Source organism: Schistocerca piceifrons, chromosome 5, assembly GCF_021461385.2.
Source record: "Schistocerca piceifrons isolate TAMUIC-IGC-003096 chromosome 5, iqSchPice1.1, whole genome shotgun sequence".
Classification (NCBI taxonomy): domain Eukaryota; kingdom Metazoa; phylum Arthropoda; class Insecta; order Orthoptera; family Acrididae; genus Schistocerca; species Schistocerca piceifrons.
This window is the reverse complement of record NC_060142.1, coordinates 106,330,503-106,346,358: the sequence shown is the minus strand read 5'-3', so window position 1 is coordinate 106,346,358 and position 15,856 is coordinate 106,330,503. Positions and strand designations below refer to the sequence as shown.

Sequence of the window (15,856 nt, the reverse complement as noted above, 5' to 3'; positions counted from 1 at the left end):
CAGTGTTTTCCACATATTCCTTTCCTCTCCGATTCTGCGTAGAACCTCCTCATTCCTTACCTTATCAGTCCACCTAATTTTCAACATTCGTCTATAGCACCACATCTCAAATGCTTCGATTATCTTCTGTTCCGGTTTTCCCACAGTCCATGTTTCACTACCATACAATGCTGTACTCCAGACGTACATCCTCAGAAATTTCTACCTCAAATTAAGGCCGGTATTCGATATTAGTAGACTTCTCTTGGCCAGAAATGCCTTTTTTGCCATGGCGAGTCTGCTTTTGATGTCCTCCTTGCTCCGTCCGTTATTGGTTATTTTACTGCCTAGGTAGCAGAATTCTTTAACTTCATTGACTTCGCGACCATCAATCCTGATGTTAAGTTTCTCGCTGTTCTCATTTCTACTACTTCTCATTACCTTCGTCTTTCTCCGATTTACTCTCAAACCATACTGTGTACTAATTAGACTGTTCATTCAGTTCAGCAGATTATGGAATTCTACTTCACTTTCACTCAGGATAGCAATGTCATCAGCGAATCGTATCATTGATCTCCTTTCACCTTGTATTTTAATTCCACTCCTGAACCTTTCTTTTATTTCCATCATTGCTTCCTCGATGTACAGATTGAAGAGTGGGGGCGAAAGGCTACAGCCTTGTCTTACACCCTTCTTAATACGAGCACTTCGTTCTTGATCGTCCACTCTTATTATTCCCTCTTGGTTGTTGTACATATTGTATATGACCCGTCTCTCCCTATAGCTTACCCCTACTTTTTTCAGAATCTCGAACAGCTTGCACCATTTTATATCGTCGAGCGCTTTTTCCAGGTCGACAAATCCTATGAAAGTGTCTTGATTTTTCTTTAGTCTTGCTTCCATTATTAGCGGTAACGTCAGAATTGCCTCTCTCGTCCCTTTACTTTTCCTAAAGCCAAACTGATCGTCACCTAGCGCATTCTCATTTTTCTTTTCCATTCTTCTGTATATTATTCTTGTAAGCAGCTTCGATGCATGAGCTGTTAAGCAGATTGTGCGATAATTCGCGCACTTGTCAGCTCTTGCCGTCTTCGGAATTGTGTGGATGATGCTTTTCCGAAAGTCAGATGGTATGTCGCCAGACTCATATATTCTACACACCAACGTGAATAGTCGTTTTGTTGCCACTTCCCCCAATGATTTTAGAAATTCTGATGGAATGTTATCCATCCCTTCTGCCTTATTTGACCGTAAATCCTCCAAAGCTCTTTTAAATTCCGATTCTAATTCTGGATCCCCTATCTCTTCTAAATCGACTCCTGTTTCTTCTTCTATCACATGAGACAAATTTTCGCCCTCGTAGAGGCTTTCAATGTATTCTTTCCACCTCTCTGCTCTCTCTCCTCTGCATTTAATAGTGGAATTCCCGTTTCACTTTTAATGTTACCACCGTTGCTTTTAATGTCACCAAAGGTTGTTTTGACTTTCCTGTATGCTGAGTCTGTCCTTCCGAGAATCATATCTTTTTCGATGTCTTCACATTTTCCTGCAGCCATTTCGTCTTCCTATTTATTTCATTCCTCAGCGACTTGTATTTCTGTATTCCTGATTTTCCCGGAACATGTTTGTACTTCCTCCTTTCATCAATCAACTGAAGTATTTCTTCTGTTACCCATGGTTTCTACGCAGCTACCTTCTTTGTACCTATGTTTTCCTTCCCAACTTCTGTGATGGCCCTTTTTAGAGATGTCCATTCCTCTTCAACTGTACTGCCTACTGCGCTATTCCTTATTGCTGTATCTATAGCGTTAGAGAACTTCAAACGTATCTCGTCATTCCTTAGTACTTCCGTATCCCACTTCTTTGCGTATTGACTCTTCCTGACTAATGTCTTGAACTTCAGCCTACTCTTCATCACTACTATATTGTGATCTGAGTCTATATCTGCTCCTGGGTACGCCTTACAATCCAGTATCTGATTTCGGAATCTCTGTCTGACCATGATGTAATCTAATTGAAATCTTCCCGCATCTCCTGGCCTTTTCCAAGTATACCGCCTCCTCTTGTGATGTGTGACTATGGTTACTAAAGTTAATAAATCAGTCAAGATGGTTAAGAGAGTATTTTTGGTAGAAGGAGCTGATAGGCAGTTGCTAGCATCCGTCTTAGACAATGAGTGGAGACCATTTAGAACTGATATCATGAAAGTAGAGGAGGAATTATTGGCAAAGTTTAAACGGTTTTGCAAATCGCGCTCTGGAGATCAATGCCGAGAAAGTGGATTAAGGACGGAAAAATCCACCGTGGTTTAACAACAGCTTTGGAAAATGTTTAGGAACGAAGATCGTTGCACTTTCGGTTCAAAAGAGAATGAGCGAATAACGACTGGCAATAGTTAATAGAGGTATGCGTGGGTAAAAAGAGCTATGGGCGAAGCATACGACAACGACCACCGTCATACATCAGCAAAGGATTTAGCCGAGAACCCAAGAAAACTCTGGTCCTAAGTAAAACGGCTAAGCTGGTCGATGGCTTCTACCCAGTCAGCCATTGGTCAATCTGTTGTAACAGTCGAAGATAACAAAAAGAAAGAAATCGTTCATAAGAAGGAGCGTACAAACATACCATCGTTTGATAGTCGAACAGACTCTCGTGTGGAGGACACAGAAATAGGCATCTCTAGGGCAGAGAAACAACTGAAAGAGATGAAAACAAATACATCGCCCGGTGCGGATGGAATCCCAATTAGATTTTACAGAAATTACTATGCAGCTTTGGCCCTTTACTTAGCATGCACGTATCGCGAATCTCTCGTCGAGCGCAAAGTCCGAAGCGAGTGGAAAAAATAATTAACATGAATGCAGATGCTAGCGAAGCCTACAGGTTTCATTGCTGTATTTGACCACTAACAGCACATTTGTAATGTCCCCAACATGTTGCACGTGTCAGTCGTGGCCTGAACAATGTTCTGTGTAGCTGTAGGTGCATTATGTTGGAGCTAAGAGAATTCTAATCTGTCGTGCTTGCACGGTCGGTGCCTCCATAACGCAGGCGGCTGAAGTGGTTGGTATTTCAAGAGGCATCATATTGAAGATTTAATCGCATACAGGAAAAGGAACTACATCATCGGATAGATAACACCGTGCGTAAAGTGTGTTTAAGTGATCATGACGGAAGGCCGTGAGAAGGATTTTCACGAAAAATAAGAAGACAACATCTCCAAAAGTCCCTACAAAATTGAATGGCGCACTTGCAAACCCTGTTAGCACCAAAAAAAAAAAAAAAAAAAAAAAAAGATGCGGAAGGAGCTCCATAAGCATGGAATTTCTGTGCGAGGTGGAGTTCCAAAATCACTCTTCAGTGAAGCTAATGTGTGTGCTTATGTATGTGTGTTTGAAGTTCAAGGGCACTCAGCGGCGAGTTTATCAGCTTCCTTAAAATATTAAAAGAAACGAATGTGAGGAAAATATCTAAAACTGTAAACCCACAAAACGACACTCAATCACTCACTCCTACTTTATTCGTGTTGATCCACACAATCACTCTATCTCACATGCCGTAATATAGAGGAGAGAAGGTAAAAGGTGGTGTACCTCGGATGGAAACACAGATAAAACGAAATGGTTCAAATGGCGCTAAACACTATTGGACTTAGCATCTGAGGTCATCAGTCCCCTAGACTTAGAACTACCTAAAACTAATTAAGGACATCACACACATCCATGCCTGAGGCTTGATTCGAACCTGCGCCGTAGCAACAGCATGGTTCCGGACTGAAGCACCTAGGTAAAACGACAGAGCAGCTAAAATAACAGTATAGAGAACTGTGACTTGCTGACCACATACGAAAAACAATGGTCAGCCAGTTGTAAAATACCTTAAAGATGCTGAAACGGAAAGTAAAACAAAAAATACGAGAGAAGAGATAAAATAACAGCTTAGAGAAAAGTTACTACCTAACCACACGAAACCTGGGTGAGCTGTTCACCATTTTAACACTTTAAAAAAAGCTCCCTAAAAGTTCAGGAAACACAAAATCTCTGACACATTCGTTTGACTGTCACTTAAAAGAGACCGCAGGTCTGTTGGCATATCTGCCCCTCTCTTCTGGTCTGAAAATAAAACAGAGTCTTGTAAAAAGTGTCGTACAGTGATCTGAACGCCACAAGCACCGTACATTGAAGGGTCCTCTCGCCACAGCAAGAAGCCACGCTTAGAGAGCTGTGTCCTATAGGAAGATGAGTGAGGAAAACCTCATCCCACCTGTGTGGCTGGAAGGAGGCATGCCGTGTCCACGTTGTGGGCTCTACCGGATGCAGCTTCTTGTCTCACTCCCAGTCACTCTTCCACACCCTCTTCCACACACTTGTACCTCAACAGCGAGGCAATAGCCCGTAACTAACTGAGTAGTGCATCTGTGGTCTAGGGGCCTACACAGCCATACTTTCCATTGCCAGGCATAAGTGGATGACATCCTGCTCCTGGCACTTTCACCTACAGAAATACAATACGCCATTGCATGGATCCGACAGTATGGAAGACCCTCTGGAAACATCCTCCAAACCCCAAACCTGAGAACGAGCATAAGTCAAGGCCTACAGTAAATTATGGGCATTGAAGTCTCCCACTGAGAAAAATGGTTGGATTAGTTTTTGTATAAGATCTGTGAAAGCCTCAGTGTGTGTTGCATCTTGTGGAGTTAAATACAGCAAACAAACAGTGATCTGACACACCAAAATATCAACTGTAACTGCCTGCAGGCCAGCAGCCAAGAGAGGAAAAGGAGTGGTGCATGTTATTGACAAACATAGACCCGTGTCTAATTTCCCAGTAAAGTCATCGTTGCCATGGAGGATATAGCCCTGTAATACAGGGCATGATGCTTTAAAATGCGTTTCCTGTCAACAACCACATGGGAAATTCCTGTGACAGGAGTTTCAACAGAAGTGAGTTGACAAACGCAGTACTAGTGGTGACACTAACAACCTCCCCTTGCATGGCAGCGTTGGTTTTCTGTAAAGGTTTTTTAAGAGCTGAAACAAAAGAGGTAGCGGACATGGGGGCAGCAGGCCTTAGGCATCTTTTGGCCTCACCATACGCGATGCGCTTTATAGTTTTAAACTTTTGTACCTTCTTTTTCTCAAGATATATGCTGCAGTCCCTACTCCAGACAGGGTGATCCCAAAAGCAATTAACCATTTCAAAGGAGAAGAAACTCCTACTTCGTGGGTGGTTCTACCAAGTAGCTTCTCCCATATGGTCCAGTGTACTGTGCCCAAAGCGCTGGCATTTGGAACAGGGCACTGGCTTGGATAGATAAGGCCGCACATTTACATGAAGAAAACATGCCTTGACTCACATTGGTAACTTCACACTACTGAAAGTGAGGCTGAAAGAGTGGATTTGATGAGATCACCATCTATCCTTTGTATGATATTCTGAATGTCACCAATACCTTCTTGGGCCTACTCAGCTTTTCATGTTTCTTTAGCAATGCTCATCAGATCCCTACATGACAAAACAGTTTGCTGTAGTTCAGAGTGGTGTATAGCTCGGTTTCAGTGTCATATTATCCATGGCTTTTCGCGTTCTGCCTATTTTTCAGTTGTTGGAAACTAGAGGTTTCGACCAACAGTGTCCCATTATGGATCCACTTGACAGATTTTAAAGTATCTGCCACGCTCTCTAAGCTGGTTTGAGTGATAAGTTTCTCAAAGCTTCCTTCTCTTCGTTTAAGCATGAAAAACACTTTCTGGGCCAAAGCATACGTTCTGCTACAAAAGACTGGCATACCCTGAAGAAATCTAGAATGTTGGGGCTCACCTCATAAGACCGCTGTAGAGACTGGGTGTTGATAGCTACAAGTGGCCCATCTGTTCTGCTAGGGTGGTGGAGGAGAAAATTTCAAGGGTTCCACCTCGGTCACATGAGCAACTAGAATAGTAAGGGTCCTCTCACACGAAGTCCCACTGGCCTGAATAAGCCTTATACAACTGAGGTGCGACAGTTCCTCAGTGGCTGCCCACTGACAACCATTCCACCTCAACAACGTTGCATGTCATCAGCAGAGCGCAGCACACCTTGAGAGTGAGGGTTTTATAGAGGTTTTAACGACTCTGTTGCTGAGGTCGGTCAAGCCAAAATCCCCATTCCCAGTGGCACACAATGTACCATCATGGAGCCATAAGAAATTGGAATTTGTGGTGGGGACTATGGGCCCAAACTGATGGGGTCATCAGTCTCTAGGCTCACACACTAATTAAAGTAATTGAACCTAAGTTATACTGAGGACAATACACACATCCATGCCTGAGGGAGGACTCGAACCTCCTCCAACATTTGGTCAAGTTTGTGTCCCATGTGTGGAACTTGGCGGGTGTTCAGCGATGATTTGAGTAGCCATATCATACTACTCTATGGGCCCCATGGTTCCTCTGCAAGGTCGCATTACAGGCAAAGAATCTGCTTGCTTATGAGATCCATCCCAAGGTACAATGCTTGTTCCCCAATGATGATGTTGTGCGAGATGATACTGCCCCATTCCCACAGCTTGTATTGTCCAGAACTGGTTTTGTGAGCAGGGGATGAATTTCACATCTCCCCTGGCCACCACAGTCGCCACATCTCAATAGTATTGAGCCTTTGTTGACTGCTTTCGAGGGAAGAGAGCGTGATCATCATTATCTGAGCTTGCCAGTGTTTTGTAGGAATAATGGTATAATAATACTATTTTGTAGGAATAAGGCGAATGAAAGCTGTTTAGAATGCCAATGGTTTTCCTACACCTGTAACGTGTTGTGTAGACTCAACCAATTAGCGAGGTCTCTGAGCATGTGGAGACAGCGAGATCGAAAGTGACACCACAGTATTCACTGGTTTGTTTGAAGCGAGTCCACACCTGTGGCTACACAGAATCCCCATGGTACCATGGCCATAAAAGCAGCAGCACTAGGTCAGCCTCATTGTAAGGATGGCGATTATTGGCGACTGCCTTGTTGGACCTGTGATCCTACATCAACGCTTCACAGGCGAGGTGTACAGAATTCTGCACTGCCTGCGTATGATCCTGCAGGAGGATGTTCTTTTGGTGGTGTGAAGGGCAATGTTGCCACTACGTGATGGTGCTCCACCCCACTGTCCTCTTTAGTGTCGGAGTTCAAACAGGTGTATAGACAAGAAATTCCCATTTATCTGGTATGTTCTTAGGGGTGCTTTCAATGACTGAAACCTACAGAGTCAAAGATCGTTTAAGATTTCCACTATACCCACGTAATCGTTTTTACTTCCTAATTTCTCACGTATTGTTCGCTACACTTTGTGGCCTTTTAGCAGAATCACCCTGAATTTAGTCTTGGGCATGACGTTGGATGTTCCATGAGGCTATTTGCAAACGATGCTGTGGCCTGCAGGAAGATTGTAATGCCGTAAGACTGTAGCGAAATGCAGGAAGATCTGCAGAGGATCAAAGATTGGTGCAGAGACTGGAGATTGATACTGAATGTAAATAAATGTAGCGTATTGTGCAGAACTAAGTGAAGAGACCCATGTGGTTCGACCTATAATAGAATGACGATAGAAAACTGATTGTAGGATAGACTGGCACCAGGCCTGTGATTTACTGAGACTATCTTAATGAAACGTAATTCAACCACGAAAGTAGAGGTTACAAAACTATTGTTTGACCATTTCTTAGGTATTGTTGATAGGTCTGGGCTGTTACCAAGTAGGATCATCAGAAGAGAGAGAGAGAGAGAGATGATCCAAAGAAGAGTGACACATTTCTCCAGGGGCTCGTTCATTTGGGGTGTGTGCATGACAGATATGTGAGTAGTAGGATAATGTAAGTACTGGCGCACTCTGTTCTTGCATGGTACATACATTCAGGGACAAACTTGACTGGTTTATGACCATCTCATCTCCCCTTAATCTATTGTTCTTTTAACAGATTTATGACCACCTGTGGATAATCCATCCTTCTGAGAAGCCCCTGCCCACCCCCTCCACCTTTCCCACCTCTCTGGGAAATCCCCTCACATTACAAGCACACCTTTGATATTAAATTAATGACTAATGGTAAATTAATTAACCCTCCCCCTATGGGAAATTCCCCAGCCCTCACCCCCTCACCCTCTTTGAAACAAGAACACTTTCAGGCCTGAGTTAGTCGAATAGTCTCATTCTGCTCTATTAAGCTGACTGACTAATTAATTAAATCAATAACCTTTTGTGTGGGACAGTTTCCCTTTGTGGGTACCGCTCCCTTCTGGAAATACTGATTGATTGGCTATTTGGTGGGAAAGCAATTGCAATACATGGAATACTGTCTAAACAATTTCTGGCAGACAAGGTGATGTGTCGATTATTATTTATTAAAATAATTTATTGGATACATAGTGAGGTAGAGAATATAGTTTATTTATTTAAAGAAATTTGTGGGAAATCATTTACAGTGTATAGAATATTGTTTAAACAGCTTCTGGTAGACAAGGTAATAGATTATATATTGTTTATTTGAACAATATATAGGATACAAGGCAATGTCGTTATCAGGAGAAAGAAAACTGGCGTTCTACGGATCGGAGCATGGAATGTCAGATCCCTTAATCGGACAGGTAGGTTAGAAAATTTAAAAAGGGAAATGGATAGGTTGAAGTTAATTATAGTGGGAATTAGTGAAGTTCGGTGGCAGGAGGAACAAGACTTCTGGTCAGGTGACTACAGGGTTATAAACACAAAATCAAATAGGGGTAATGCAGGAGTAGGTTTAATAATGAATAGGAAAATAGGAATGCGGGTAAGCTACTACAAACAGCATAGTGAACGCATTATTGTGGCCAAGATAGATACGAAGCCCACACCTACTACAGTAGTACAAGTTTATATGCCAACTAGCTCTGCAAATGACGAAGAAATTGAAGAAATGTATGATGAAAAAAAAGAAATTATTCAGATTGTGAAGGGAGACGAAAATTTAATAGTCATGGGTGACTGGAATTCGAGTGTAGGAAAAGGGAGAGAAGGAAACATAGTAGGTGAATATGGATTGGGGGACAGAAATGAAAGAGGAAGCCGCCTGGTAGAATTTTGCACAGAGCACAACATAATCATAACTAACACTTGGTTTAAGAATCATGAAAGAAGGTTATATACATGGAAGAACCCTGGAGATACTAAAAGGTATCAGATAGATTATATAATGGTAAGACAGAGATTTAGGAACCAGGTTTTAAATTGTAAGACATTTCCAGGGGCAGATGTGGACTCTGACCACAATCTATTGGTTATGACCTGTAGATTAAAACTGAAGAAACTGCAAAAAGGTGGGAATTTAAGGAGATGGGACCTGGATAAACTAAAAGAACCAGAGGTTGTACAGAGATTCAGGGAGAGCATAAGGGAGCAATTGACAGAAATGGGGGAAATAAATACAGTAGAAGAAGAATGGGTAGCTTTGAGGGATGAAGTAGTGAAGGCAGCAGAGGATCAAGTAGGTAAAAAGACGAGGGCTAGTAGAAATCCTTGGGTAACAGAAGAAATATTGAATTTAATTGATGAAAGGAGAAAATATAAAAATGCAGTAAGTGAAACAGGCAAAAAGGAATACAAACGTCTCAAAAATGAGATCGACAGGAAGTGCAAAATGGCTAAGCAGGGATGGCTAGAGGACAAATGTAAGGATGTAGAGGCCTATCTCACTAGGGGTAAGATAGATACAGCCTACAGGAACATTAAAGAGACCTTTGGAGAAAAGAGAGCCACTTGTATGAATATCAAGAGCTCAGATGGAAACCCAGTTCTACGCAAAGAAGGGAAAGCAGAAAGGTGGAAGGAGTATATAGAGGGTCTATACAAGGGCGATGTACTTGAGGACAATATTATGGAAATGGAACAGGATGTAGATGAAGATGAAATGGGAGATATGATACTGCGTGAAGAGTTTGACAGAGCACTGAAAGACCTGAGTCGAAACAAGACCCCCGGAGTAGACAATATTCCATTGGAACTACTGACGGCAGTGGGAGAGCCAGTCCTGACAAAACTCTACCATCTGGTGAGCAAGATGTATGAAACAGGCGAAATACCCTCAGACTTCAAGAAGAATATAATAATTCCAATCCCAAAGAAAGCAGGTGTTGACAGATGTGAAAATTACCGAACTATCAGCTTAATAAGTCACAGCTGCAAAATACTAACACGAATTCTTTACAGACGAATGGAAAAACTAGTAGAAGCCAACCTCGGGGAAGATCAGTTTGGATTCCGTAGAAACACTGGAACACGTGAGGCATTACTGACCTTATGACTTATCTTAGAAGAAAGATTAAGGAAAGGCAAACCTACGTTTCTAGCATTTGTAGACTTAGAGAAAGCTTTTGACAATGTTGACTGGAATACTCTCTTTCAAATTCTAAAGGTGGCAGGGGTAAAATACAGGGAGCGTAAGGCTATTTACAATTTGTACAGAAACCAGATGGCAGTTATAAGAGTCGAGGGACATGAAAGGGAAGCAGTGGTTGGGAAGGGAGTAAGACAGGTTTGTAGCCTCTCCCCGATGTTGTTCAATCTGTATATTGAGCAAGCAGTAAAGGAAACAAAAGAAAAATTCGGAGTAGGTATTAAAATTCATGGAGAAGAAATAAAAACTTTGAGGTTCGCCGACGACATTGTAATTCTGTCAGAGACAGCAAAGGACTTGGAAGAGCAGTTGAATGGAATGGACAGTGTCTTGAAAGGAGGATATAAGATGAACATCAACAAAAGCAAAACAAGGATAATGGAATGTAGTAGAATCAAATCGGGTGGTGTTGAGGGTATTAGATTAGGAAATGAGACACTTAAAGTAGTAAAGGAGTTTTGCTATTTGGGGAGCAAAATAACTGATGATGGTCGAAGTAGAGAGGATATAAAATGTAGGCTGGCAATGGCAAGGAAAGCGTTTCTGAAGAAGAGGAATTTGTTAACATCCAGTATTGATTTAAGTGTCAGGAAGTCATTTCTGAAAGTATTTGTATGGAGTGTAGCCATGTATGGAAGTGAAACATGGACGATAAATAGTTTGGACAAGAAGAGAATAGAAGCTTTCGAAATGTGGTGCTACAGACGAGTGCTGAAGATCAGATGGGTAGATCACATAACTAATGAGGAAGTATTGAATAGGAGTGGGGAGAAGAGAAGTTTGTGGCACAACTTGACCAGAAGAAGGGATCAGTTGGTAGGACATGTTCTGAGGCATCAAGGGATCACCAATTTAGTATTGGAGGGCAGCGTGGAGGGTAAAAATCGTAGAGGGAGACCAAGAGATGAATACACTAAGCAGATTCAGAAGGATGTAGGTTGCAGTAAGTACTGGGAGATGAAAAAGCTTGCACAGGATAGAGTAGCATGGAGAGCTGCATCAAACCAGTCTCAGGACTGAAGACCACAACAACAACAACAAGGCAATGTATGAAATATAATTTATTTATTTAAGGAATTTGTCAAGAAATTGACTACGCTATGGAATTCTATTTAAACAAATTGTGAGTGACAAGGCAGTGTGGAATATTAAAAAATATATTCGCTATTTTAATCTAACTGCGCAAGGAATAGTGCCATGAAAGACTCACCACACATAATTACACTGTTACAGATCGCACTAAGCAAATCTGGTGAAAAAAACCTCCTGATCATGTCACTGGCTTTCAACGCACCACGAATGCCACTGGTCAGGGACTCCCGAAGCTGCTGGAACACACTAATCTTCTGCTTATGAAACATCAGGTAGTGGCATTCCTTTGAAATTTGATACCAGCTTCATTTCCTTCCCCTCTCCCTCTCCATTTCAAGTGGTTATGTCCTGTTTGTGTGAACCAATGTATGCAAACACACAAAGACCAAGATGTTCTTCACAACCCTTCTCCCATCCCCTTCCCCTGCCCCCTTCGCCACCCATGGAGACCTGGCATGGGTAATCGGTATATACTCATATCACTCATCCAATTACACACAATCTCTCTAGATGCTTGCATGTTAAGGAGTTTAGCACTACTTTTGGAATATAGTACATGTGAGCCTGATACACTTGAGAGAATTGTGGGGATATAACAGACTATTAGGAAGAAGAAGAAACATTTGAATTATGCATGATGGGACTCCAGATGGAAGGAGTTTGAAACATTTGTGTAGATAACTTGTGCCAACAAATCTGTAGAATTTTTGTAGTGTTTGGATTCAATATCAAGAAGCTACTGGGAAGAGAGAAATGATCACAGAACATAAACACAAATGCATCGGAGCATTGTTTAACATGTAAAATTACATGTCATGCTATTCTAATTCCATAAACAGAATACAATCTCTTCAACACCAACAACATCTGTCAAGCAAATGTTTACACAGAGATTGCAGTAGCTCACAAACCCCTGTCACTAACTTAGAATCACTGCAGTCATGAAACTGAAGACTCGATTTATATCCATGATGTGGCAGAGAAATGGAGTACTTCGTGTACATCTTCGTTAATCTAGAGTAGGATGTTGAAATAGGGTTTCCATCGATGGACATGATTCATCACACATGTGTTGGAAGTCCTCAGCTGACTGTGGTATAGAGAGGTTTGCTGTGAACGACACCAGGTAGATAGCTCTTTCAGTCACATATACAACATGGTATTGTATTTGAGCCAAATGCTAGTTATATCTCACAACTAATGCATCCCGAGAGAACAATGGAAAAAAGTAGAGAAATGCGTGATAAATGACCTGCAGAAATATCTCCCTCTCTCCAGAATTCATCGTCAGCCTATCATTAAATCTACCTCATTACAATCCCTCTCAACAGATCACACTATCTACTTTATATCATCCTTTAATGCAGATCCATCTCAGTTTAGAGGTAGATCATTCTCTTTTCCTTGAAAACATCAAAGACAGTAGTCAACTTGTACATATCCCTGCTACCTCAAAAGACATAGAGCATAATTTTGTTAAAAAAACAAGCCATACAGAAACTGTTTGTGAGGTTTTTGTTAGCTGACACAGAATAGCTGTGATTGGTGGAGAGTACAGAGAAACACATTATAAATATCGTTTCTTAGAATTTAAAACACCTAAACAATCTCTGCATGGGGTTCAACATTAATCCATTCAGTAGATGTAGATCACAGTCCCCCACCAGGTAATACAAGGCTCTTTAGCTAAGGTCACGTTATAAGTATCTATAAGCTGGTTGCCAATAACTTTGGGATCACACCTGGCCTTGTGATCCGACATACATAAATTTATTACTCAACATTTCGTGGTCATCCACGTCAAACAATCTATTCCAGCCATCTTATCGCTGTCTACGAAAAATAACTGTTTCTCTGGTTCTCAGTGCTTCCATATAAACTTTTTCTCTTATTCCTCCTGCTGCCACATTCCTGCTCCCAAGTACTACAATTTTCTAGCATCAAGCAGACATGTAAGTACTCCCTCACTCTCCTGAATTTCCACACAGCCGGTCAATGTGGCCGAGAGGTTCTATGCGCTTCAGTCTGGAACTGCGCACATCGCTATGGTCGCAGATTCGAATCCTGCCTCGGGCATGGATGTGTGTGATGTCCTTAGGTTAGTTGGGTTTAAGTATTTGTAAGTTCTAGGGGACTGATGAGCTCCGATGTTAAGACCCATAGTGCTCATAGCCATTTGAACCATTTCCCCGCATTTTGGCGTATTTTCCCTCAATTCATACGTATTTTCCGACAATTTTCGTAATTTTACCGATTTTGTGTCACTTCTGCTCATGTGTTCATGACATCACTTTTCGCCACGTATTCTAAAACTGCTTGTAAATGTAGTACAGTTGTCAACATCTAGTGCAACTAAGGTATTTGATATCAAAGGTATGCTTCTAGTGTCGAGGGATTTGCGAGAGGGTTGGGGAGGTGGAGGGAGAGGGGAAGCGGTGGAGGGGGTTTCTCAGAATGATGGATGATAACCAGTGGTCATAAATCAATTAACAGAACAACAGGTAAAGGGGAGGGTGAGGGGTCATAAATCAATCGAGTTTGCTCCTGAATGTATGTAACCTGCACTAGTAAACTGCGCCAGAATATATACTTTGTGTCATTGACAGCATCACTGTTCATATTAAGAGGCACCAGTACAGTACACTGCAAGAAGAGACGGCCGTCAGACCTCCTCCCACATACGTCTCATGAAATGACGATAGGGAGAGAAATCGCAGCTCATAAGAAAGTTTATAGTGAGCGATTTTTGACTCGCACTATTTGCGAATGCAAAAGAGAAAGGGAAAAATGACAGGGGTACAAATGGTACTCTCCACCACACAATGTAAGCCGGCTTGAGGAGTATGGATGTACATGTGACAATAGAGCAGAAATCCTACTTCGGATACTCATTCTCCAACATGCTATAAAAACATTATGTACATTACTTTTCTTGTGCTGAACCTAAAGCTAGTACAAGCATATAACCCAGTTCAAATGTTGTAAAGAGTTGCATGCAAAGGAAGTGACTCTCCATATTCTGTACTAAATTGTCTGCACACTAAATTGCCCTTCAGCCTAAACATACAGTATATAAATAGTATTCTGGCAGGCTATCACGTCGTTATTATGACGAGTAGATGGCGTAGTGTTTTCAGCCGGTATCCTGGACTGCAGTTCAGTCCTCATCTCATATCCGTTTCGATTGACTGTTAAGACTTTTTGAGTCTCGTACATGCATAGAATGGGAAAATTACACACTATATGGCAACCTAACTGTGAGGGGACAGAGGGTGAATTTCTGTCGTAATCCTACATAGACTTACAAAGTGTACTGAAACGTTACTGTATACTTTAATCCGTAGAATGGTGGCTGATCAGCTCCATGTCATCTAATAGCATCACAGAAAATGGGGATCTAGGCTCAAACGCAGACATTGTGAAATATGGGTATGTAAGGGGAAGACCCAAGACAACTAAACGGTATTATTATTAAATAACGATGTCTCAATCCTTTCAGACCCATTGGCTTCCATTGTGTACATTAATGTTTAATGTGTCATCGCTGAAAAAGAAGTACTTTCCCCCCAATGGAATCCTGAGGCACACATTTGTGAATATTCAGCCCTCTCATTATGGTAAGGCGCTGCCAGCTGTTGGGCGTTACTATGAAAATATTAACATGTCAAAGTAGCAATGTGCACCAGCTCGTCACCACTGGAATACACAGATGTGGTTGGTTCGATGTATTCCACTGTTGTTGTTATTTTGCATGGTAACTACTGAATGATCTTTTTTTTACTACACCAGAGAATCTTTCACAATTAGTTATTTTAGTCCATAAAATGAAGCCAAGTCTACAAAGTATGTTTTGAAAATGGGTACATATTTTTGTAAAACTTTTCCTTCTAAAACCATTAAAAAATCGCCTAAGAGCATTACCACGTAAAGAAAAATTTTCCTTCCTTCAGAAACATTTCAGATCTGAAAGGGTTAAAGGAGCGGTGATCGATTCTGAACCTATAGGCTCCAACAATGTTCAGATTGTGCGCTTTTCCAGCATTCCCCACACAAGGAAAAATTCTCAAGCTTTGAAGAAACAGTTTTTGCATCAAGGATTCTTGATCTATAACAGAAAAGGGCTATCCACGGGTAGCACAACAGCTCACCTTAAACATGCCCTTCAGTTTCCCGGATGTGAACGTAGGGCTCAATTTGATTCTCAGCTGGCGCCACTTCTTTCCTGCCAGGAAAAATAGATGTTTGTTGAGAGGTTCTTCATCGTCAATGAACAGTCCCCTGTCGTGGAACGTCCCGAAATCCTTGATAAGGACGTGGCGAATGAGTTCAGGGTCACGGATAAGCAGCAGTGGTCGATGGAATCCGTAAAACCCGACGTACCTCTCTTCT

General features: G+C 41.7%; 1 protein-coding gene across 2 annotated transcripts in view; it reads right to left on the bottom strand.

Moving 5' to 3' along the window:
* Positions 1-15,856, bottom strand: part of LOC124798594 (cytochrome P450 6k1-like) — an 83,613-nt gene that overhangs the window by 23,696 nt on the left and 44,061 nt on the right. For both annotated transcript variants that reach the window (XM_047262061.1, XM_047262060.1), the window contains exon 3: positions 15,616-15,854. In XM_047262061.1, the coding sequence (XP_047118017.1) occupies positions 15,616-15,854 (239 nt within the window). The remainder of the gene's footprint in view (positions 1-15,615; positions 15,855-15,856) is intronic.